General features: G+C 39.8%; 1 protein-coding gene across 1 annotated transcript in view; it reads left to right on the top strand.

The window, feature by feature from the left end:
- Nucleotides 1-12,892, top strand: part of LOC124621981 (NEDD4 family-interacting protein 1-like) — a 59,439-nt gene extending 46,547 nt beyond the window's left edge. Inside the window, exons 3-5 of the mRNA XM_047147518.1 lie at nt 5,233-5,455; nt 9,493-9,678; nt 11,589-12,892. Of these exons, the coding sequence (XP_047003474.1) occupies nt 5,233-5,455; nt 9,493-9,678; nt 11,589-11,692 (513 nt within the window). The 3' untranslated portion in view covers nt 11,693-12,892. The remainder of the gene's footprint in view (nt 1-5,232; nt 5,456-9,492; nt 9,679-11,588) is intronic.
- The last annotated feature ends 13,473 nt before the right edge of the window (nt 12,893-26,365 follow it).

Raw genomic sequence — 26,365 nt, 5'->3', positions numbered from 1 at the left:
TAACTTTCAGGTCATTGCATGTGTGAGGTTTGTTGCAGTACAGTACCAGCAGATCTGGTATGTGTGTTGGCCAGTGGACATTGCCTAAACATGAGATCATGTGTTGGGGAAATGTTTCTCGAACAGCTGCCATCAAATCATTAACCATGTGAGCTGTGGCGCCATCTTGTTGGAACCACATGTCTACTATGTTTATCCCTATAGTGTCCAGTTGTGGCCACACAAAATTGTGTAGCATTGCAACATAACATGTGGCACTCACTATTACACTAACACTGCCTACTTCAAAAACATAACACCCAACGACTCCCACTTTGGACACTCCACACCACACTGTCACTTTTGCAGTGTGCAGTATTTTTTACTGCACTTATTGTGGGTTGTCTGCTGCCCAGTAGTGACAGTTTTGTTTGTTTACATAACCACATACATGAAGGTGCACTTCATTGCTCATCATCAATACATCATCAGCAGTAAGAACAACAAGCATTCTCTCACAAAACTGTCTCTGTTCATCATAATCACAGTCGTGAATCTTCTGCATGATCATAATTTTGTAAGGATGAAAATGTAACTCATCCTTCAGGATGTGCTGCACTGAGCGACGAGACGAGCCCAGAGTTGGAGCTCGCTGTGTAGTGGAGCAGCAAGGACTTTACTCTATCGACATTTCCTTGCATTCAAACCACGTGAGGATGTCTGCTTCATTACTGATCCAGCTGTGCGAAAAGAGGCAAGCCAATGCAGTATTGTGTTGCAATCAAGTATCGAACCATTTCATGGAACATGTGAAGTGCGTATGGAAAAGCCATTGAACTGTGATCGTAGACTCATTACTTTTGAAGAAATGTTCAACAGCAAAGAGGTGGTGGTGAACTGTTCATTACGCCACTGTTACTGAAACTGGGCACTGTAACCTACAAAATAAGATGTCGCCCACCCTGCCATTCCACTCCCACCACTGGCACTACACAAGACGAATTCGTGCATTCTTTTTGTGCCACCGTGTATTTATTTGTAGTATGAGATCTGCAGGAGAGGACATAGACTTACTAATTTTAAGTTCTCTTTTGTATAATAATATTAATTTTTTTATGGAATCATTTTTGTCAGAACATTCACTCTTAAGAAGAGTTACTGCACATAGGCTAAGGGAAGTAGCTGTACCAATAGAAGTCGAATTGCCTTGGTCAATGCTGACAGCGTTTTCGGTGCAGCCAATGTAGTAACACATATTTAACAGATATGATAGTGTTTCCAGTATGTCTGTGCACTCTTAAATAAAAGTGAATGTAATACGAAAAAGTCACAGAAGTATTGCATGTAATTGAGTTTGAAATAGTTTAAATTTATAGATATGTATAATGAAGTCACTATTTGCCCACAATATTGAAAACTAATGTTGGTAAGGAGCAGAAGCAAATGAATATTGATCTGAAATAAAGTCTTTCAACTTTTATCACAACATCTACTACCATCAGCCACCACATAATGGCAAACAAAGAGGAATGTTTAGTATTAGTTGGCAGCTTTGACCAGTGACACAGGAAACATGCAACAAATGTCATAAAGAACATGGTTATATAATATGATATCAGTGGTGATTTTTTTCAAACGGGGTAAACTGCAGATCAGTCTGTCACCGTAACTAGGCAATTGGTTTTCACATTTATTGGCTTTGCCAACTAACAACCGAACTGTAAAAGTATGCACCAAGAGATGACTTTGCCACATTCGTTAACATTACATCACAGGTCAAAGCCAGTGCCTCTTATTAGATAATCCTCTTGACCCTTGTGGCAATTCTAAGTGAACAGTTAATAATTTCTTCTCATTGCAGTCTGAGCTCAGCCTACATTAATTGAGCTTTTCTTAAGGGTCTGAAGGTTAGGTTGGCCCAGATCTCAATTCGTCACATTTCTCAGCTAACCTCTTCACAACATAACAGCAGTATCCCACATCCTTGACAATTTGCTGTGTGTACTCATATCACAGCCTGCTCCTACTATTATATCAACCATTCCTTCAACTACTATTCTGTCTATCCATCCGATCTTTAAGTCTCCTGTAAAACTATATTTCAAAGGCTTATAATTATTTCATTTATGAATTTCTCACTGTTCGTTTTAAACCCATGCAGAACTATGCCCCTAACACAATATTTCAAACCATTTGTTGATTATGTTTCTGAATGATATGAAGATATACAAGGGAGACATGATGAAAATGAATGAAGGTAAGTTATCACTGAAGAAATAAAGTCATTGGAACTTAATGAGGTGAAGGGGTTGACTGAGTGCAGAGAAGAAACCAGTTGATAACAAATGGGTCTTCAAAATTAAACATAATCAAGGTGGAGATACTTAAAGGTATCAGGTAGGCTTGCAATCAGAGGCTGTCCTGAGAGAGAGGGTTATGATTATGATGAAATGTGTGTGCCTATTTCATATTTGGCTGCATTAGAACACTGGTGTTAACCATTGTTGAAGAGGATCTATATATACACCAAATGGATGTCAAAAATGCTGCTCTGTACGAGGAACTAAATAAAGATCCCTCAAGGTGTCGCAGATCAAAAAAAAAGTCTTCACACATTCAAAAAGGCTATATATGGTTGAAACAGGTTCTTCATGCATGGAATGCAACATTTGATAATTTTGTCAAGAGAATTGAACTGTTTGTATATATACAGCTTGGAAGATATAAGAGTGCAGCTTCTATTATATGTATGTGCCATTATAATTGATTAGATTAGATTCAGTTTTCATTCCATAGACCCAAAAAAAATGAGATTATTCTCATGGGGTGTGGAACATTGTGGTGGCCCAGTGTAATGTTAAGCATTTTCGTGGACTTACTTGTTGAAGAATGCTGGTTCTGCTTTCTTGCAGCGCCGATGTCTTCTACTAGCACCGGACGCTTCTCCGAAGATTTCACTGCTAGGAAGGGGAAATTTTCACTCTCTCGCTCTCTCTCTTCTTATTTAAAAAATGCGCTACTCTTGGAATATCCTTCAATGCAGCAGAACATATTTATTTCCACTTTGTACAAAAAACAACTAAACTTTATAATGTAAGCCCCCACATTACCGGGCACCCAGAATCAGTTAATTACCCATTTCTGAACACAATTAATACATAAGCTTTTATCGTGGCTGACTTCCCACATCCAGTCCACATACTCTGAACAGCAGTTCAGTGTCTAATGAATAGTCTATCTCAAGTCACTCCATTTGTTTTTCAACGATACAAAGCTACATTACTCTTTGCAGCCGGCCACGGACTTTCCGGGCCGTATTTAATTATTCTTGGCAGGTCGCGCTGAACACTTGCCAGCGCCAATGAGTTATCTCCCTTCCAGTTTCGCCTGCACAAACAATAAATGGGTGCAGTATCCCATGCTCATCCTTACGCCCTACTTTAAAATAATGCGTGTTCAAAACGGCTGGAACACAAGTGTCTCCAGACTTTCGTAAAATTCTGAGGGAACTACAACATGTCAGAAAGTATAACATAAAAACATAAAACATTTGAATATAATTCTTACTATCCTGATCGTTTGTCAGTAGATTGTCAAAATAGGTGAATACTATGCGGTAAACTGGAACAGCTAATATTTACAGCGTAAACATGCCGTCAGAACAAAACATTGTTATGCAATATTAATAAATCTATCATACACAAAATACCAGTTGTGACAAAGTGCTGTCAAAACTGAAATTTTTACTTAAGCTGGCTTAACAGTCTCTGTTAAGGTATTCATCTATAGAGTAGAAGGAGTTGCCTATCAAAACATCTTTCAAACTCTGTTTAAACCATGCTTTATCTGAGACCAAGTTTTTAATGGTTGCCGGCAATTTATTAAAAATGTGTGTTCCTGAATATTGGACCCCTTTTTGGACCAGGGTAAGTTATTTTAGGTCTTTATCTACATTGTTCTTATTCCTAGTATTGACACTATGTATTGAGGTATTGGTTGGAAATAGAGATGTATTACTTGCAACAAATTTCATTAGGAATAAATATACTGAGACACAGTGGTTAGATACAAAGTTCCTTGAACAGGTTTCTGTATGATCATCTTGAATTTACACCACAAATTATTTTTATCACATAAAATTGGTTTGATGAGTTACCCCAGAATATGATCCTGTACAACATAATAGAATGAAAGTAAGCAAAGTATTCGAGTTTTTTTTATATTTAAGCAAAGTATTCGAGTTTTTTTTATATTTATGTCTCCTACATCTGACATCATTCTCACTACAAATACGGACTTATTTAGGTGCTTAAGCAATTATGTAATATGCCCTTCCCCAACTGAATTTATTATCGAGTTGAAATCCCAGAAATTTAACACTTTGAGCCTCTTTGATCTACACATCTTATGTTATACACATGCTGGAAGGAAATCTCTTACAGATTCTGAACTGCATATAATGGGTCTTTTCAAAGTTTAACGACAGTGAATTATCTTCAAACCTTCTAATAATGTTAGTGAAAAATTGATTAGCAGCTGTTTCTTAATCCTTGTACTTGAGTTGCTACTTATTTCAATGTTAGTATCATCTGCAAGTAACTCTGATGAGAGAAACCAGATTAAAAATGATCTGGAAAATCAGTTTTGTGTGTGAGATAAGAGGTAACTTAAATCATTTATGTAGTTTATTGTTGGTTGTCAAGTGTTAAAAGTTTCTTGAGCTCATTCAGAAATCAATAAATTTTATCAGAAGTTCATCATATAAATCATTATTACTAAAAGTAAAATCGTAATTTGTGTGCTGGAGAGCTGCCTGCAGCTTTCTAAATTTATCAGTGTCTGTATTGAGTAGTGTAAAATTTCTTATTTGTTACATAAAGAAAATACATGCCTGAAATTTTTATATTTTCACATTTTTAGGAGTACTTTCTAAATTTGTGATCACGTGAGAGGAAATATCAGTTGAACAGCAACTTTTGGTTCACTTCTCCCAGTATCATCAATTGTTGTAGGTAACTGTTTTTCCCGCCATTTTTTTGAGAAGCTTCTACCACTGTTTTCTACAGGGAACTCTCACTGCAAACAAAACTAGAGCAGTACAGTTTATTGTTAGCAAGTTGTGTTACATTATCAAACAGGTGTGATTATAAATATACAAAAGTGAAGATTTTGTACTCTCTTGTCAGGAAGTGGTATGAACAATATTCATCTGTTTGTACCTTATATTTGCAGTGCAATTATTATTCTTTTCAGACTGATGACATCCCTCCACCAAAGGCTGATTTCTCTGCACCTCCTCCGTATGATGCAGGAGCAAAGCTACCTACATATGAAGAAGTTCAGCGAGAGAAAAGTTTACAGGGGGAATCCAGCAGAGTACCTTTGGCATTTCTTGCTATTGACACTGAAGCAGCTGACAACGAAAATGGGTCAGGTCTTCTTGGAACAGACTTCATGTTTTTCACATCTTTCTTAGGTGAGCTGTACTTTTCGTAGATATCTTAGACATAGCGCTTGCATTTTGATTAGTAGTTGGAGACAGGTGCGAAAAGGCGGAATATGTTGACTGCTAACATCATCGGAAGTCACCGTACTCCTGCTGTGTTCACTTGTGTTATAGTAGTGGATATCATGCTTTTGTCTCTTCATCTTGGTTTTGTTCATAAATGATACCACAAATTGCTGAAAGAAGTTTCATTAAATAACCTTTTTACCAATAAGGATTCAGCACTGTTAAAGGAGAGTATTTCGATACAGAAGTTCATGATATTATTTGATACTTAGAAGTAAACTAGGAATAAGGTAAAATGGTTCTTTATATTGCCTTCCAAATATTGTTTGCAGTTTTTGTGTGTCTATATTTGGACAATATTCTCCCTGTTTGTCTTCTCATCCATTAATGATACAAACTTTGTAAAGAACATCCATTTTTAAGTTTTCTTTGGCCATTAAGAAACTGTTCTTATTTGTTTCATTATATTCAGGCTTTTGGTGCCGTGGGTGGTATCTCGTGATGTTACTGTCATCATTTGGTACTGAGCTAAACAAGGTGGCATCTTGTTGACATTTCATCTTGTATGAGCACACCTCCCTTTGATGATGACGTTGCCTTCCATTCTGTTCTGTTGATATCCAGAGTGAGCTGACATTTAGTCTTTCTGTTTATCATAGTAGAAAGCAAACATTACCAGTTCCACTCTCACCTAGTCAGTCTTCAGAGTAGCTTCAAGTGCATACTTACCATTGCAAAAACAGTGATGACATCCATATCTCTAGTATGAAAATAGTTTTATTTCACACTTTTATTCTAAAAATAAAACAAAACACTGAGCATTACTTATGGGATATCTACTATAATTTTGGCAGTTGTTTTTCAAAATTTGACTGCCTATATCTTAATCATATTTCCTTATAATTTTAATATTAATGATCAATCAAAAGTGTGATAACCCTACTGATATACATTTATTTTGGCACAACCTGTTTCATTCATTAGCTCAAAATGAGGTAGCCTATTTATGTCAATACCATGTCATATATAACATTAGAGGCAAAATCTGGAAAAGACGATCACACAAACATTCCACCAACCTACTGGCAGAAGTATAGCAGGCTCACAGAGTCTGGTGTATACAACATGCCGTGTCACATGCACCTACTGCTCGCCATGCTTTTCCAGGCAGTCGGCAGAATATTATAGGTGATTGTCACATAGATTTTGTCTCTGATGTTACACAAAAAGGCTAGACCTCTTAAAACATGGTTTTGACACAACTTGGCAACATGATGACATGGTGATGATGATGTAACCAATGAAAGCAGTTGTGACAATAAATGTGTATTAATATGGCTATGGTGTTTCTCATTAATATTAGTACATGTCAGCTGTGGAGCTCAAAATGATCAAGATTATTACTCGTTTTATCGTATAACCAAACAAAATTCAAAAAATGGCATGAAATGCTCCTGCTTGCAGAGATATGTTAACTTAGATAATGCAGCATCTGGTTAATGTGAGGATACTGATCTTACAAATATCTGTATTTCTTACTATAAGACCAACATTCCTAGCATCATTCTAAAGATTTTCTCTTCTGGAAGGTAGGTAATAAGTAGTGCATGGTGCTATAGAAAACAGTTTTCAGGAAAATGAGAAGGAGAGTAAATGCTTGAAAGTAATTGGCATTTATGCAAATTATAGGCACACATTCTATCCACAGCTCCAGGACATAAAAATTGAATTGACTGACTGTTTCCCTTGAGTCGTCCTAACAAGAAACTGTGTGAAAGAAACTCTTAGCTGCTGCACAAAACTGAATCTGACCATGATTTTCATTCTTCCGTGCTCTTGTCTTTGAATACAATGCACAATTTTGACAGAGCTTTGCATTTTGATAGAGCTTTGCATTTTGATTGAGACATGTCACCAAACTTTTGAGGGATTCCAAGTCCTGGGTATCATGATGGTCCAAGATAGAACAGCCAATGTGGTTTATGCTCAGGTCACTGGTGACATCTTTTATTTGTGTGACACAATTCAGGTACTGTCTGAGATAGACCATTCTGCAAGCCATTGGACATTGTTGGTATCCAGAATGAAAGTTTCACTCTGCAGTGGAATGTGTGCTGATATGAAACTTCCTGGCAGATTAAAACTGTGTGTTGGACCGTGACTCATAACTGGGACCTTTGCCTTTCACAAGAGGGTGCTGTACTGACTGAGCTACTCAAGCATGATTCATAACTTGTCCTTACAGCTTTACTTCCACTAGTACCTTGTGTCCTATCTTCCCAACTTCACAGAAGTTCTCCTGCAAACTTGCAGGACTAGCACTCCAGGAAGAAAGGATATTGTGGAGACATGGCTTTGCCTTAGCCTGGGGTATGTTTCCAGAAATGAAGTGTTCATACAGGCTGTAACCAATGTAGTAAAGTTGTTAGAGGCAGGTTCATAATCTCTAACATGGGTGCAAAATGAAACATCCCACACGCTGTGGCTAAGCCATGTCTCCACAATATCCTTTCTTCCAGTAGTGTTAGTCTTGCAAGTTTTGCATGAAAAATGGAAATGAGCATGTGGCATCATCGGCCAGGAGGCGCCATTCAGGAAAGTTCAGCCGCCAAGTGCAAGTCTTACTTCAGACGATGCCACATTGGGCGACTTGTGCGCCAGTGATGAGGATGAAATGATGATGAGGACAACACAGCACCCAGTCCCCAAGTGGAGAAAATCTCCAACCCACCCAGGAATCGAATCCGGGCCCACTTGCATGGGAGGCGAGCACTTTACCACTCAGCTAAGCAGGCGGACTGTTTTGCAAGAGAATTCTGTGAAGTTTGGAAAGTAGGAGACAAGGTACTGGCAGAAGTAAAACTGTGATGACAGGTTGTGTGTGGGTAGTTCAATTTGTAGAGTACTTTACCACAAATGGCAAAGGTCCATCAGTTTGAATCTCAGTCTGGCAGACAGTTTTAATCTGCTAAGAAGTTTCATCCTCGGGCTGATATAAAAGACATCTGCACAATATCAGTGACTTTTAATTGGAGGGGAGTACACCCAGCATCATTATCTCATACTCTGCATCAACTTGCTCTCTCTCTCTCTCTCTCTCTCTCTGTGTGTGTGTGTGTGTGTGTGTGTGTGTGTGTGTGTGTGTGTGTGTGTGTGGTTTTTTTTCTAGTAGTGGTTACACACACACTGAAGGATTCTGTGACTCCCGCACAGACCTGAGATTCCATTATGTTAATCGTATGGATGGTGAACAGATCTGGTGTCAGGTAGTGTACTGCGTTCTTAGTTCTTGTCCTTACAACCGGTGCGTCAGTATCTGTTCATCTATTCCATGGGCACATTTCCTTGTTTGGTTTTGTGTGGTTATATGTACTATTGTATCCGGTCAATTTTCATTTTAGTTACTCTTTTCTGTATGTTATGATTGGATAATATTGATGATAGTCTTACTGTTTTGTATGTGGAGAAAATTTGAGAAGAAGTGTTCAAATAAATCGTGACCAATGTAGTAAAGTTTTTAGGAGCAGGTTCATAATCTCTAACATGTGTGCATGTTATTACATAACAGTACAAGCATTTCCGTTTCAGAAACCATTAGTGGCTTTTTCATTAGCACACTGAACTCGCATTTGGGAGAATGAAGGGTCAAACCACCTCCATCCGGCCATCCAGATTTGTATTTTCCATGATTGTCCTAAATTGCTCCAGGCAAATGCCAGGATGGTTCTTTTGAAAGCACATGGCTGATTTTCTTCCCCATTCTTGTCACAATTCGAGCGTATGCTCTGTTCCTAATGACCTCGATGCCATTGGAACATTAAGTTCCATCTTCCTTTCATTTTTCTTTCCTCACAACTGTTATTTCTTTCTTTCCCATATATCTCATTCTCCTCTTTCCTTTCAATCTCGTATATGCACTTTTACACAGTATAAAATGTTTCTTTGTAAATGTTTATGCAGTTAATGGATGTTTATTGCAACAGAATACTTGTCTTTTTCAGTTGCTTTTTTATTCAACTGGATTGGATTTTTGTTGCTGATGTGCTTCTGTCACACAATTGCTGCAAGATATGGAGCTCTTTCCGGTTTTGGTCTTTCACTTGCCAAGTGGACCTTGATTGTGAAACACTCAACAGACTTGGCTTCACGTGAGAATAGTTGGTTGTGGTGGATAATCATGACTTTTGGTAAGCTACTTTTCGTATAGAGTTTGAATCTTTCTGTACTGTTAAATAGAATATTGTAGAAAAACTGTAAAATTCTTTGATTCCATTTAATAGAGAGGGGTGGAGTAATTTGTAGCTTGTATTACCCAGGATTTGCAGTGCTTCAGATACAGTAACTGACAAAAAAAAAAGTGGTGCACCCAAAAGATATGGCTGGATGTTAACATAACTTCATACAAGTACACACTGTTGTCTCATATGTAAATGATCAGAATTCAACTCTCTGTGACAGGTAGAACATCCACTGGAGTGGATTATTATTTCTAATGTTTAGTGTTGTTACCAGATCTGGTAGGGTATATGAAAGGCAAGAACAGTGTCAGATGGTGTGTGGTCATATTGAATGACATGGAGATGCCACATATTTGTGTAGGATATAGATAGTGAAGTTCCAGATTCTGGTACTAGACAGGCAAATCTGGCCCGTGTCATCCTCTGCCAATGGCATCATCGCCATTGGCATCATTGGATAAGGTGTGGAGGTGCATGTTCAGCACACCGCTTTCCCAGTCATTGTCAGGTTCCTTGATGTCAGAACTGCTACTGATCAGTTGAGTAACTCCTTGTTGGCCTCATGAGGCTGCATACACCCCTTCCCACCAAGGAAAAAATCCCTTGTGGTATGGGGAATCAAACCAGGATTCCCCATATGGACATGTTTTGTTTATGACTGTGTTATCAGCACCTGAGAGAGTTTTAGGGGCCCTCAAACTGTGTCTCCAAATGGTCAGAAATGGTCAGCTGGTTGAATCATGAAATATGCCGATCTGTGGGGCATTCAGGTGTGACAGTGGCATGGTAATGTGAGGACAGGCACACTCATCATAAAGGTTCTGGTCGACCTAGTCTGATCACCAGGAGAGAATCGCCTTATTGTGCAGCAAGCACATTGTAGGCCGTTTGCATCATTGCTTGCCATGAAAGAACAAGAAATAGACTCCATCCAGTATTCTGTGTCATCCCACACCATTAGTCAGTGACTGTCTGTAACCAGACTAGAGAATTACTGCCCCACATGTAAATTGCCATTGACAACCCAACATCAATGGATGCAGTCGGAGTGGTCCTGTGACCGAGAAGCAAGGACTGTTTGTGTGTGGCGTGTGTTGAGTTCAGTAACAAATCACAGTTCCGCACTACCCTAGATAACCATTTTCAGCAAATATGGCAGCGATCTGGGGAGAAATCCTATTCTTCTAATGTTTTGGATAGGTGCAGCGGTATTACTTGTGGTGTAGGGAGACATAGCATATGACTTCAGGTCATGACTGGTAATGACTGATGGTGCGCTGATGGCACAACAGTACATCACGGACATCCTGTGTCCTCAAGGGTTTCCTCCCATGCAACAATGTAGTGTCATTTTTCAACAGGACAATGCTCATCCACATGTGATAGTTGTCTCTACAAGCTATCTGTGTGATGTTGAGGTACTCTCGTGACTAGCAAGGTCCCTAGATCCGTTCCCGATAGAGCATGTGTGAGACCAGATTGGACATCATCTCCATGCCAGTGCCAGTATCCAGGATATCAAGGACCAGTCACAATAGTTGTGGGGCCAACTTGCCTCAGAAGATGATACAACAGCTTTATGGTACCCTTCCCAACCAAATCAGTGTGTGCATCCAGTCTAGAGGCATGCAACGTCATAGCGATAAGTTGGCTCATACTGCCAAGTTCTTTGTAGATTTAACTCAGTTTTGTAACCACTGAATAACATCACATATCTTCCCACAGATGAAGTTTCATTTTGTGCCCTTTTCCCCTTCTGGGTGCTTCTGTTTTTTGGTCAGGCAGTGTATTTTGCAGCCACTATTTGAAGTTTATGTGGATGTATCATTAAGTTCTCTGTATTTATTAATTTTTTGCAGGTTTGTTGATATGCGTACGTGCCATAATTCAATATCTGAAGATTAAAAGAGGTTGGCGACTTTTGTCTGGCAGTGCGCAGGAACGGCTGCTCTTCTTCTATTAATTTTTAATTTCTTTTTAGCTCTACGTAAAATCCTTCACTGCAGCATCTTTGCCTCAGTAATGATTATAATTGTTCCCAGTTTTCGTGTGAGTGTCGTACAGTTCTAGTTTCTGCAATGAGCCATACTTTTTTTATTTTATGTTTAAAGGAAAGGGGCAACTGCTTTCAATAAATTAAGTGACCCAAGTCTCAGATCAACAATATGTTGTGCTGCAGTAATTATTCTTGACACGCTATGGCTTTTATTTTGCTATGAAATATTGGAGCATAATTAAAGTCTGTGTCACAGTATCACACAAGGGTCACACAGAAAGCATACAAAAACTGTGTGCCATGAGTAAGAATTTTTTAGAGGTGCTTTTTAAGTAGAAAAATTATCCTCCACAAAAAAAGGGAAACAGCTTGCCTATAAATGTAAAATGTGGTTTCAGGCATCATAGAATATTGGCTTTAGTGACTGTAGGCACAACACATGAAATAAAAATTTGTGGTGATATTTAGATGCTGGGACACTTTTGTAAAATGAATTTAAAAAATGCAACTTTAGTCCTATAATAAGGTTGATTTCTAGGCTGTAAGCAATTTATATCTAAGGGTATGACTAAAAGCAGTGACAACATTTTGCACAGTTGTGTTGTTTTTGTGCACCATGCTCTTATTGTGATTATTTTTCTATGGTACTTAACAAGTATATAGGACTTTTTTGTTAGTATTTGCACACAGTGTTAAAAATGCTGTGTGTTTGGCGCTTATTGTCAAGCATCTCCCGGTGTTTATACTTAAAATACATTCCTCTAAGTAACCATGAATGTATAAAGTAGATGATGTGAAGGTTGCAACAACTCTCACAGTATTTGGGGCTAGGCCTAAAATTAAAATTTAACTTATGAAGTTTGAAAATGTGATTTGTATCTCCAGTCATATAATTTTAGGGAGCACTTTTTGTAAGTAATAAAACAGATTTTTTTTTCTGTTTTGTTAGTTGTCACAGCAGTCATAAAGTTGTACTTAACACGTCTTATTTTTTAAAAAATTTGTAGAGAAGTGTAATAGGCTTTTCCTGAAAGGAAAAATAAAAAAAACTTTGTTTATTATTAGTCGTGAAAAATACACAATTGAGACATCAGAGTCTCTTCTAATAATGATGTGAATATATTTTATTGTTCTCATTAAACTCTTTCCTCAACATTTTGTGTAAGAGTAATGACTTTTTACTTATCACATCTCCATACCTTTTCCCCTCAACCGTGTATAAATGATTCATAATTTGGCTTGTGTGCTGTTGATCCATGAAGTTGCAAGTGTAATAGTTTCATGGTGCAATGCACGGTCATCTCCAAGAGCTGATATTGATTTCAATATGTATATATAACATACCCTTTCAATAGATATATGAGAAACACTGAATAAAGATAACACCTGTCCAAAATTTGGGTTTTTCAGGCTTCATTAAAAAGATGGTAGAGGAGATAAGATGCTGTACATTTTGTCGTCACGAGTTATCACAATGGATATAAAAACTGAGATGAGTGTTCTACAGTTTGAAAAATACAAAATTGATTATTTGGAATATATTCATGCATAGTTGCATGCTTGAATAGACTGTAAATTAAGCCATGAAATAAAAATACTCCATACGTATGTTACATAAAGGGGCGAGAATTACTCACATTTGAGAGTCTAGAGAAAAATATCCACATACTTCGGAATCTCATAAAACACCTCAAAAATGTTTGAACTGTGCTGCCCTCTTTTTATGTATGTCTATACAGATATTTTGCAATTCATTAACTTCATGTGGTTGGGGTTCACAGTCAAGTAGAATTTTTTAAAGGACGTCTTATTCACTGCTGACTGTAGAAATTATTTATTTCACAATTGCAGTTTCAGCCTTTGAGACTTTTTTGCGGTGTACTACAAAAGATAAAAGAATACAAAAATGAGGCACCGAGTGTATATAGAGAACTGCAGAAACATGTCATGTAGGCAGTAGTACATTACAAAAATAGTGAATATAATACATCACTAACATTTTGCTTTGGCACATAAGACTTGAAAATCCTCCTACATGTATACATGTCACTGTCAAAACTAAGTTTTTTCACTGTAGGAATACAGTAACATCAAATGAGGACAAAGCCTCTTATGTTGTAAAATGATGAAAATTATGTGAACTGTTACCAATGTTAACAACATTCATATAAATCACTACAAATCAATGCTCTTAGGCCCTGTTTACATGTTAACTAAGGCAATTGGTGCTAAAATTCATTCACAACTTGGACTGTCTGTGCACTTACCAAAGATACCACATTCCAGCAATAACAGTTGTAAGCTTCTTATCATAACATCTTTTTACGTCTGTTGATAACATGCAGCCTTCTGTATGATAATATAGTTGTAAGATACAAGGAGACACAACAGGAAAATTTATTTGTAGCAGAGTAGTGTAAAAATACATATAAAAACAAAAATAATCAGTTTTTGACAGTATAATGTAACTGGATAGTTCCACACCCACCTCCCTACTCAATGGCTCCTTTCCCTGTGACCATCCCCTCTGCAAGACTTGTCCGAAACACCCTTTCTTGCCACCTTTTCGAGCCCTGTAAATAGCAAAACATATACTATCAAAGGGATACTCGCCAGTCATTTAACAGGTATATACTAGCTGTTATGGAAACACTGCTCAGCCTTTTACATTGGCATGACTACCACCCAGTTGTTAGTCAGGATGAATGGGCATAGGCAGAGGGTGTATACCGGCAACACACAATATCCTGTTGCAGAGCACGCTGTACAGCATGACAGTCATTACCTCAGTGCCTGATTCATCACGTGCCATCTGGATTCTTCCCAGGTGGGAACTAATGCAACAACATGTCCTTGGTTCTCACCACCCACCTGGCCTTAATCTATGTTAATTCCATCCATCTCAGCATTTCTTCACAGTAACTACTCCTCTCTTCAGTCCATTTTAGTTTTCTACATCTTTCATTTCCTGACCTGTTCATATTTCAGTGTCCCCCCCCCCCCCCTCCCCCACCTCTGTTACATACAATGCACTTAGCGTTTCACTCTTATTAACTCATGATGCATGATGTTTTAGTAGTAATCTCTGTCTTGCATACTACCCTGTCTTCCACCTTTAAGCTCTCAGGTTTTCAAATCTTGTCCGATGCAGTCCCTAACAATCTGAACAATCTGTATTTCCTTCTCATCCTGTTCAGTAAGTCTTCCCCGACACAGGGTTCTGGGTGACTTTTCTAAACTGCACCCCTTTTCCTAAATCTCTCCATTCCTTTTTCTTCACTCCTCTTCCTTCCCGTCAGTTCTTCTGTCAGGAGGAAGACCACTGGCTCCAAAAGCTTGCATAAGTTAAACCTTTGTGTGTGTGTGTGTGTGTGTGTGTGTGTGTGTGTGTGTGTGTTTGTTTCCTGCCGTCACTTGGTGAGGAAAAGTGCATATGTCAGAAGGTCTCTCACTGGCTTAGGTACTCACACAGAACATAGCAACAGTTATCTCATATATTACTTTGTTTGCATATGTATTGCAACTGATAAAAAACCAGAAGGCACAAAAAAACTTGCCACTGATACAGCCAATAGTGCAGCATAACAAATTGAGACAATACATCACAAGATGCTACCTCATAAATAAAAGATCTGTCTTTTTTACAAAGCCATGATCAGGGAAACATAGTTATGTAGAAAATATGTATATGTACTAATAAATTCAAAGTACTTAAAATGCTATTGAAAGAAGTGTGAAAGATAATTATGCAGTGATAGATGAGACAAACACTGTAAAGATAAAATGAAATATATAGGATAAAATTAATTTACAAAAATAAAATGTGTGGGGATAACTTGACTCTCTCTGTTATCATGTATAAAAATTGCAACCAGTATAAAACATAGGCAGCACTTACAAAACATGTTACATAACATTTATGAAGAATGGTAAAATACCTCACATAAGAGATTCTAAAAATGAATAAAATAAAAGGGATAGCGCATATGATTCTTCCATGTTACCAAATAAAAACCTTATAATCCAATACATATTATGAAACCTAGCTACATGCATTTCTATAGAAAATGTTAGAGCAGTAAACCCATATAAGATGCAAAGTAATGTGTCCTTATGACATGTTCTTTTCTATCATTTTCATGTAGAATAGCTTGGAAGTCTTCCATTTCTTAAATCAGTCTGTCATTAAGTAAGTCATTAGAATCATTTTTAATGTAGTTGTAAATTTCTGTTGCTTTTAGAATGTACATAATTCTACTTTTAGGCACTGAATGTCATACTATAATGACTGAATTGCTGAAATAGCAGTTGCGGAATATATGATTTCTACAGTCAATGATGAATATGATGTCCTTAGAAAAATAAAAAAGAAATTAGAATTGGACAAGAAAATCACGAATGGGGTAGTGACAATATTACAAAAATGATAGATTGTTATTCACTAAGTAGTTGAGATGTTGAGTTGCAGACAGGAACAACAAAGAGACTGCTAAACAGGTAAGCTTTCGTCCGAAAGGCCTTCTTCTGAATACACACACATTCACACAAATGCAACTCATGCATGACCACTACTGACTGGCTGATGAGGCCAAACTGTGAGCATCAAAGTGTGATGGAGAGACAGTCTGGGTGGTGGGGTTAAGGGGGAGGAGGAGGCATAGCAGTATAGGAGTGGAGGACAATATAGTTCTGCTTGTGGGAGGAGATAGGGACTAGATGGGAGATCATAGGGCACCTAGGTGCAGTTGAGAGGGCAGGGTGTAAAAGGAGGGAAGTAAAAAGACTGTGGGCGCAGTGATGGAAAAGAAGGCTGTGTAGTGCTGAAGTGGAACCAAGGAAGAGGATATATTGCAGGGATAGTTCCCATCTCCACAGTTCAGAAAATGGAGTTGGTGGGAAGGTTCCAGATGTCACAGGCTGTGAAGCAGTCATTTAAAAGACAAACATCGTATTGGGCAGTGTGCTCAGCAACTAGGAGGTCCAGCTGCTTTTTGTCAGTAGCCATTTGTGTGGACAGACATCTTATTGGTTGTCATGCCCATGTAAATGCAGCACAGAGGTTGCAGCATAATTCAATTGCTCCAGTCCTGGATAGTACTGAGTCATGAAGGAAATGCTCCTCTGTGGCTGGACTGCTGGGACTTCGGGAGGTGATGGGTGACTGGAGAGATAGAGCACGGGAGATCTGTTTCCTTACAAGAGTCGGAGTGTGATTATGGTCTGTAAAGGCCTCAGTGAGACCCTTGCTATGTTTTGAGGACTGCTTGTCACTACAGATGTGACAGCCATGGGTGGCTAGGCTGTATGGAAGGGACTTCATGGTATGGAATGGGTGACAGCCATCAATGTGGAGGTATTGTTGATTATTGATATGTTTTACATGGATGGAAGTACTGATGTAGCCATCTTTGAGGTGAAAGTCAACATCGAGGAAGGTAGCTTTTGGTTTGGGGAGTACCAGGTGAAGCGAATGGGGCAGGTGTTGGAGTCCGGGAGAAATGTGGATAAGGTGTCCTCACCCTTGATACAAATCACGAAGATGCCATCAGTGAACCTGAAGCAGGTGAGGAGTTTGGGGTTCAGGGTGGTTAGAAAGGATTCATCTAGGCAGTCGATGAATAGGTTGGCATAGAATGGTGCCATGCAAGTCCCCATTGCATATTTTTGTGTGTTTTTATCCTGCACCATGGAGCCTTGCCCTTGTCATCTGCACCAAAAATTACACGAAGCGAAATGTAGTGTGAGGAAGCGTTCAGTGAATTTGAAAGTAAAGTTCTATGTACTGACTTGGCAGAGAATCCTAAGAAATTTTGGTCTTAGGTGGATCAAAATAAAATGTCCAGACACTCTGTGACCAAAATGGCACTGAAACAGAGGATGACACACTAAAGGCCACAGAGGAAGACTGCACTGTAGTTCCTTCTCTAGATTGTTGCACAGTTGACAAAGTGTCATATTGAAATAGATGACAGAGGGATAGAAAAACAATTAAAATTGCTCAAAAGAGGAAAGGCCGCTGGACCTGATGGGATACCAGTTCGATTTTACACAGAGTACGTGAAGGAACTTGCCCCCCTTCTTGCAGCAATGTACCATAGGTCTCTAGAAGAGCGTAGCGTTCCAAAAGATTGGAAAAGGGCACAGGTCATCCCTGTTTCCAAGAAGGGTGTCGAGCAGATGTGCAGAACTATAGACCTATATCACTAATGTCGATCAGTTGTAGAATTTTGGAACACATATTATGTTAGAGTATAATGACTTTTCTGGAGACTAGAAATCTACTATGTAGGAATCAGCATGGGTTTCGAAAAAGACGGATCGTGTGAAACCCAGCTCGCACTATTCGTCCACGAGACTCAGAGGCCATAGACACGGGTTCCCAGGCAGATGCTGTGTTTCTTGACTTCCGCAAGGCGTTTGATACAGTTCCCCACTGTCGTTTAATGAACAAAGTAAGAGCATATGGACTATTAGACCAGTTGTATGATTGGATTGAAGAGTTCCTTGATAATAGAACACAGCATGTCATTCTCAATGGAGAGAAGTTTTCCGAAGTAAGAGTGATTTCAGGTGTGCCGCAGGGGAGTGTCTTAGGACTGTTGCTATTCACAATATACATAAATGACCTTGTGGATAACATTGGAAGTTCACTGAGGCTTTTTGCGGATGATGGTGTGGTATATCCAGAGGTTGTAACAATGGAAAATTGTACTGCAATGCAGGAGGATCTGCAATGAACTGACGCTTGGTGCAGGGAATGGCAATTGAATTTCAATGTAGACAAGTGTATTGTGCTGCGAATACATAGAAAGAAAGATCCTTTATCATTTAGTACAATATAGCAGGTCAGCAACTGGAAGCAGTTAATTTTATAAATTATCTGGGAGTAAGCATTAGGAGTGATTTGAAATGGAATGACCATACAAAATTAATCGTCGGTAAAGCAGATGCCAGACTGAGATTCATTGGAAGAATCCTAAGGAAATGCAATACTAATACAAAGGAAGTAGGTTACTGTACACTTGTTCGCCCACTGCTTGAATACTGTTCACCGGTGTGGGATCCGTCCCATATAGGGTTGATAGAAAAGATAGAGAAGATCCAACGGAGAGCAGCACGCTTCATTACAGGATCATTTAGTAAACATGAAAGCGTTACGGAGATGATAGATAAACTCCAGTGGAAGACTCTGCAAGAGAGATGCTCATTAGCTCGGTACGGGCTTTTGTTGAAGTTCCGAGAACATACCTTCACCGAGGAGTCAAGCAATATATTGCTCCCTCCTACATATGTCTCACGAAGAGACCATGAGGATAAAATCAGAGAGATTAGAGCCCACACAGAGGCATACCGACAATCTTTCTTTCCACGAACAATACAAGACTGGAATAGAAGAGAGAACCAATAGAGGTACTCAAAGTACCCTCCGCCACACAACGCCAGGTGGCTTGCGGAGTATGGATGTAGATGCAGATGTAGAATACAGAAAAGTTTTCATATCCCTAGCCAGAACCCAGCCCTAAATATGTTCCCGAGTTGTTGCTTGGAATCCCCCCTAATGGCCTTACCATCAAATTACCCATCTCCGACTGCAACTCCCCCTTCCACAGTGACCTCCATCTCTTCTGATTCCACCAGTGCTTAACCCTTACCAACATAGTCTTGCAAAACCATGTAAATCAGGCTCAAATTTCCTTGCAGTGCCTCTTCTCCATCCATAAAATTCCCCTGCTTTGCAATAGCAAATTCCTGGATGCCATGTCACACATTGAAACTCTTGCCCTCGAGGAACTAGAGCAGCATGCACAATGCCATCTCAAGAAAACTCTCCAACCTGTCCATACACTTTCACCACCTTTACAACAACCTCCAAACCTCCCCCACACCCTCTCATAGTTGAGAAACTGTGCCTCACCGACCTATTACATTTACCTCACCCTCAAAAGCTCACTCTCACCACCATACAGAATCCAGAATGTAAACAGACCCAAAACACAGTCCCTTCCAAACACCTTACCTTTTGTCCCACAAACAAATTCAATCATACTGGATTTCCTAAATACCTTCTCTCTTTCTCCAGGTCCCTACAGTGGAAACACTGTTTTGCTACCAACACTACCAATCAGACTCAATCTAAGATTGCGCTTTACCCCCTGTTAACTTTCCAGAATTTCTTAATCATGAATCTTACTCACCGTCATTCCCTGAAGCCGTCAACATGCAAGCTAACCTTACATCCACAGAAAGAACCACAATCTACCACCTAAAAGCTGATCCCAGCCTTATAATTCTACCTGCTGACAAAGGTTCCACCGCTGTGATTTTGAACTGCAAGGATCACCTGGCAGAAGGACTCCACCAGCTCTCAGATTCATCCACCTGCAAACCCTGTCGAAGTGACTCCATTCCAGAAATGCAGCAAGATCATCTGTCTTTCCTCAAATTCTAAGCCCTATCCCAGGACCTCTTCCCAGAGTCTGTTTGTCTCCTCACCCCCTACCACTCCCAGCACTCCTACGTTCTACATGATTCCTAAAGTCAACAAACCCAACCACCAAGGATGCCCCATTGTGACCAGTTACTGTGCCCCCACTGAAAGAATTTCTGCTGTTGTAGACCAACACCTTCAGCTTATTACTCACAACCTACCCTCTTGTATAAATGATACCAACCATTTCCTTCTCTGACTCTCCACAATTCCTGTTCTATTACTTACCACACAGTGTCCTGCCCATCACTATTGATGTCACCTCCCTTTACACTAACACCCCTAATGCCTATGGCCTTGCTGCTGCTGAACACTACCTTTCTCAACACCTAATGGATTACAAAGCTACAACCTCCTCCTTGGTCACCATGACCAACTGTGTCTGCACCCACAGATACTTCTCCTTTGAAGGCATCACCTACAAAAAAATCTGGGTTACAGCAATGGGCAGCTGCATGGCACCATCCTATGCCAACTTATTCATGGACCATCTAGAGGAATCATTTCTGACCACCCAGAATCCCAAACCCCTCATGTGGGTCTGATTCACTGACGACATTGTCATGATCTGGATCGAGGATGAGGACACCCCATCCATATTCCTCCAGAACCTCAGCATCACCCTCCCCCCCCCCCCCTCCCCATTTGCTTCACCTTGTCGTCCTCACCCAACAAGGCGCCTTCCTTGATATTGGCTTCCACCTTAAAGATGGCTACATCACTACCCTATCCATATCAAATGTACCAACCACCAGCAATACATCTGCTTCAACAGCTGCCACCCATTCCACACAAAGAAGTTCCTTCCATTAGTCTTTCCACCTATAGCCGTCACATCTATAGTGACAAGCAGTCCCTCTTAAAATACACCAAGGGTCTCACTGACGCTGACGCTTACACAGACCATAATTACTGTTCCAACCTTGTACAGAAGCATATCTCCTGTGCCTTATCTCTCCAGTCACCCACCACCTCCTCCCACAGTTCCACCATCCACCCACAGAGGACATTGCCTCTTTAACTCAGTACAACCCAGGAATGGAGCAACTAAACCACATTCTCCACCCGTTTTGACTACCTCTCGTCATTCCCTGAAATGAGGAATGTCCTACCCACTATCCTACCCACCCCTCCCACAGTGGTATTCCAACACCCATCGAACCTATACAATATCCTTGTCCAACCTACTGAACCCCTGTTCCAAACCCGTAGCCTCACGGTTCATAGTCCTGTAATAGACCTTGGTGCAAGACCTGTCCAATACATCCTCCTACCGCTATCTACTTGTGCCCAATCACAAGCATCACGTATCCTATCAAAGGCAGGGCTACCTGTTAAACCATTTATTTGGTCTACAAGCTAAGTTGCAACAACTGTGCTTCATTTTGCGTGGGCATGACAACCAACAAGCTGTCCATCCACAGGAATAGCCACTGACAAACTGTGGCCAAGAAATGCCATCTGGATCCTTCCTACCAACACCAGCTTTTCTAAATCGAGCAGATGGGAACTTTCCCTGTAATATGTCCTACATTCCTGTAAACCTCCTAGCCTCAACCTTTGTTAGACACTATCCCTCACCCATCTATCCCCTTCCCTGTTCCCACTCCAGCCTTCTGTCCCACCTATGCAGCCACAATCTTTTTACTTCCCTTCTTTTCTCCCCTTGCCCTCTGTCTAACCTCCCAAACTGCACCTAGCTGCTCTACCTTCCCCCACCTCCTCACTGTATCCTCCCACAAGCAGCACTTTACCATCCTCCACCACTACCCTGCTAACCCTCCCCCTCCTCCTCCTGCCCTAGCCTCCTCCTTATCCTCACCATCCAGGTGCTTCTCTTGTCATACGCTGATGCTCATGGTTTGGACTCGGCAGCCAGTGGTCACACGTGTATGAGTTGTGTGTGTGTGTGTGTGTGTGTGTGTGTGTGTGTGTGTGTTGGTTAATTCACAAGAAGGCCTTTTGCCAAAAGCTTACTTGGTTAGCAGTCTTTTTGTTGTGCTTGTCTGCGACTCAACATCTCAAGCGTATGGTGAGTAGTGATCTATCCTTTTCATGATATAGTAAAAAATTACAAATGTTTTTATTATTCTGTTGTTCCTGACATTTCAAAATTATTCAGTATTAATATAATAGAGGGAAACATTCCACGTGGGAAAAAAAATATATATTGTTCAGTGTTAAGATGGACCTACAGGAACTATGTTGCATCAATGTACTGAAGTTGAAATTCTCTCTTGCATTGTTTAAAATAAACTGAAGAAAAGATGAAGACTACACTGAATAGCAGCTGCCTTCTCTTAACTGGCTATGAAAAACATTATACTGTTTGTGTAAGAAGTTCTCACTAATATTACATCAGTCAGGTTAAGCTGTCTGTCAGTTAATTGTGATTGTTTGTCATGCACACAAACTAAACTTTTACGTGAGACAGTTGGGTGCATCAATGCACAGGTTTAAATGGCTGCATGTTTACTTCATCTGCTAGAGCATGTGTTTTAAGTTAGTAAGGAAACAACTGACTACCTATGAAAAGCAATGGCTACAACCAACCCCAGTTTCACTGATATTGAGAAGCAAACTCATGCCATTGTTTCCCACTGAATAAAGCTGAGTTTATTCTGCCATTAATTTAACCTGTGATCTGTTTTTGTTTTAAGCTTTGGATTTGAAGTCATTAACACCCAGCTGGAAAAAAGAAGTGTAAAAATTAACTGAACTGACAATATGGTGAATAAGACAAATCAAAACAATACAATTTTTCTCTGTATCAAGGATTAGTTTATTTTCTGGTTGTCCTTATATTTTTAGCTTTAGAATTAGTGTGTACACAGTTGCAACCCAAATATGTGCAGTAATTTCAACCATTAAATTACTAGTGTAGGGATGCTTAGGAAGTTGTATTAGAGCAGGAGAACTGCATTTCACAGAAGCAGTACTGAACAGCATAATGTATTTATATACTTAAGGCAAATCTGAATGTGGAAAAAAACTGTATCTGGAGTGGAAGCACAATACATGATGAACCCTCTGCTACACAGTTCGGCATCTTGCAGAATATACATAAAAAATGGTTTTATTTTCCAGTAGGACAGTGGTATTTTGCACATTAGTTTGGCTTGTTAATGATAAACCCAGGGTATTTTTGAAGCACAAGCAACACAAGGCACTGCTTGAGGCACCAAGCTGAGAGGGGTGCAGGGGAGAGACCAAGTGTAAGATTTGTGTACAGTGTTTATCACAATTAGTGAAAGTATAAAAGGGAAATGGGGGTACCAAGCAATAAGTTGCTTGTATGGAAAAATGTTCTCAAACCAACCGTAGGTAAACCTGAACTGAAAGTTTGCAGGGTTGAATCCTTGCCAGATGTTGAAATTTTTCAGCCTGTTTTACTCTAGCCTTCACCTCTCAATGATGTGAAGGTATGCCAGGGACTACAGATAGTTCCGATCCCACCTTAGACTGTAGGTCCTCTTTCCCCAGTAAGATTACTGAAGTGGGTTAGGGATACACAAGGTACCAAAATGGCTGCCAGTGGAAAGACTTACCACTAGATCTCTGAGCATCCCTCTTACCAGAATCCCAGCCAATGATGCTGTACAACTGTGTTTATTAGGCCTTCTAGCACAAAACTACAATGGGGTCTCTACGTAACACTCCAAAATCATTAATACAGTCTAGTCCCCTGCTTTACATGTGTGGAAAACCTTAGAATCCTGCTCCTGGAACAATCATATTGCAAGTAAAGTTGACATGACCTACAGAAAAATATCAACACTAGAGGAAAAAAATCTAATAGAATCAAATAATAACTGCTTCCAAAGAGTATTTATGCAGAACATTTTCTTACAATGTAACATGATGTACACTGCTTTCTTTCTGCACCTGTTTTGTAAATAGCTCATAATTTCAAATTTGCAGCCTTGTACGTATTTTGATACTATCACATTAGTCCACCTCCACACAACCTTCGTGTATTTTTACGTATGTACTATAAGACATTAAAAAGAGTGCACCATGAAGGAATTACTGAATGAGACATAAATCTATAGATGTGATATACATGTAAAGATGAACAAGTGATTGCAGTTGCAACAAAATTGGATGATTTATTAAAGAGAGAAAGGTTCACAGTTGAGCAAGTAAGTAATTCATTGGTCCACCTCTGGCCCCTTATGCAAGCAATTATTCGACTTGACACTGACTGATAAGAATTGTTGAATATCTTTGTGGGGGGTACTGTGTCAAATTCAGTCCAATTGGTGCATAGGATTGTCAAAATCCTGAGATGGTTGGAGAACCCTGCCTATAATGCTCCAAACCTTCTCAATGGGGGGGACATTGGCGCCCCTGCTGGCCAAAGTAAGGGGTGACAACCACAGAGACAAGCAATAAAAACTCTCTGTATGCGGGCGGGCATTATCTTGCAGAAATGCAAGTCCAGGATGGCTTCCCATAAATAAGTAAAACAGGGTGTAGAATATCATCGACCTACCGCTGTGTTGTAACGGTGCCACAGATAACAATCAAAGGGGTCCGGCTATCAAAATAAATGGCACCCCAGACGATCACTCCTGGTTGTCAGGCCATATGCTGGGTGACAGGTTGGTATCCCACCGCTGTCTGGGGGATCTCCAGAAACACCTTTGCTGGTCATCAGGGCTCAGTTTGAAGCTGGACTCACCACTGAAGACAATGCTACTCAATAAATGAGATTACAGGCTGAGGACATGTCTGGAGATGCCCCAGACAGCAGTGGAATACTGACCTGACTGTCGCCCACCATATGGCTTGACAACCAGGAGTGAAGGTCTAGGGTGTCATTTCTTTTCATAGCAGGACCCCTTTTGTTGTCATCTGTTGTACCCTTATAGCAAAGCGGTACTTTGATGGTACTTTATGCCCTGTTTTGTTGCCCTTCATGGCAAGCCATCCAGGGCTTCCTTTTCAACAAGATAATGCCTGATTGCATACAGGAAGTGTTTCTACTGATTGTCTTTTACTAAGGCCAGCATGGTTGCCAGATCCCTCCCAAATTGAGAAAGTTTGAAGCATTATAGGGAGCGCCCTCCAACCATCCCGGGATTTTGATGATCTAACGCAGCAGTTAGACAGAATTTGGCACGATATCCCTCAGGATGACATCCAACAACTCTGTCAATTAGTGACAAGCTGAACAACTGCTTGCATAAGACCCCTAGGCGGGCCAACACATTACTGACTTGCTCAGTTTGTGTACCTCTTTCTTGTGAATAAATCATCCAATTTTTTCTGAAACTGTTTTCATTCATTAGTCTGTTCATGTACATCATATTTACTGATTTTCATCACATTCAGATAAATCCTTTGTGTGTATTCACAAGTAAAATAAATTTTATAGGACCTACACTTTATAGGAAAAGTTCTTGTTAGCCCAATGATTCATCTCCTAAACAAACTCTAAAGGCAAATGCAGGTGAAGACAGAGTAAAGATGGTTAAACAAGGGAGAAATTATGGAAGGATACTGAAAGAAAACCACTCCCCTACATACCATACTGAGGCTGACACCTTCACACACAACCTACAAAGACAAAGCACCATCAGTTGATGCCTGACTACCTTGAAATATTTTACAGTTCTTCAAATGATGAATAATGCCTATTATATTTGGCCTTTTGAAACTTAATTTAACCAAGAACAAATATGACAGTCTACTTTTATTTCTGTGATATCCACTAAATATTTCCAGGGCAATGATTTGCTCTTCGTGGTCATCAATATTCACTAAAATTATTGCTTTTAGTTTAGTTCTTTCCCACTCAAATTTTCCTTGCGCATCATTTGACACTACAGTCCTATCAGATTGTGCATACGCTATTCATTATAAATAGAAGGCCACACTTCTGTTTCCAACTCATCCTATTGGCCCATTATATAGGAGTCCAGGCCCACTCATGATGCGTAAAGCTTGTCTTCTCAACTTTCTCTGCCAGTATCTGGAATGAACCAAGAATGTTATCAGAGCCCAGGTGACAGGCATCATTTGTTCCAACGTGTGCCACAATCTGCAGTTGCTTGCAACTTTTTCCCTCAATGGCTGCCAAAATAGCATCTTCAACATGTTGAAAGAGACCCCTGGCATACACACTAAATACATCTGTAGGCCTTTCC

This window comes from Schistocerca americana, chromosome 7 (assembly GCF_021461395.2).
Source record: "Schistocerca americana isolate TAMUIC-IGC-003095 chromosome 7, iqSchAmer2.1, whole genome shotgun sequence".
NCBI lineage: Eukaryota > Metazoa > Arthropoda > Insecta > Orthoptera > Acrididae > Schistocerca > Schistocerca americana.
This window is presented reverse-complemented; position numbering and strand designations above follow the sequence as displayed.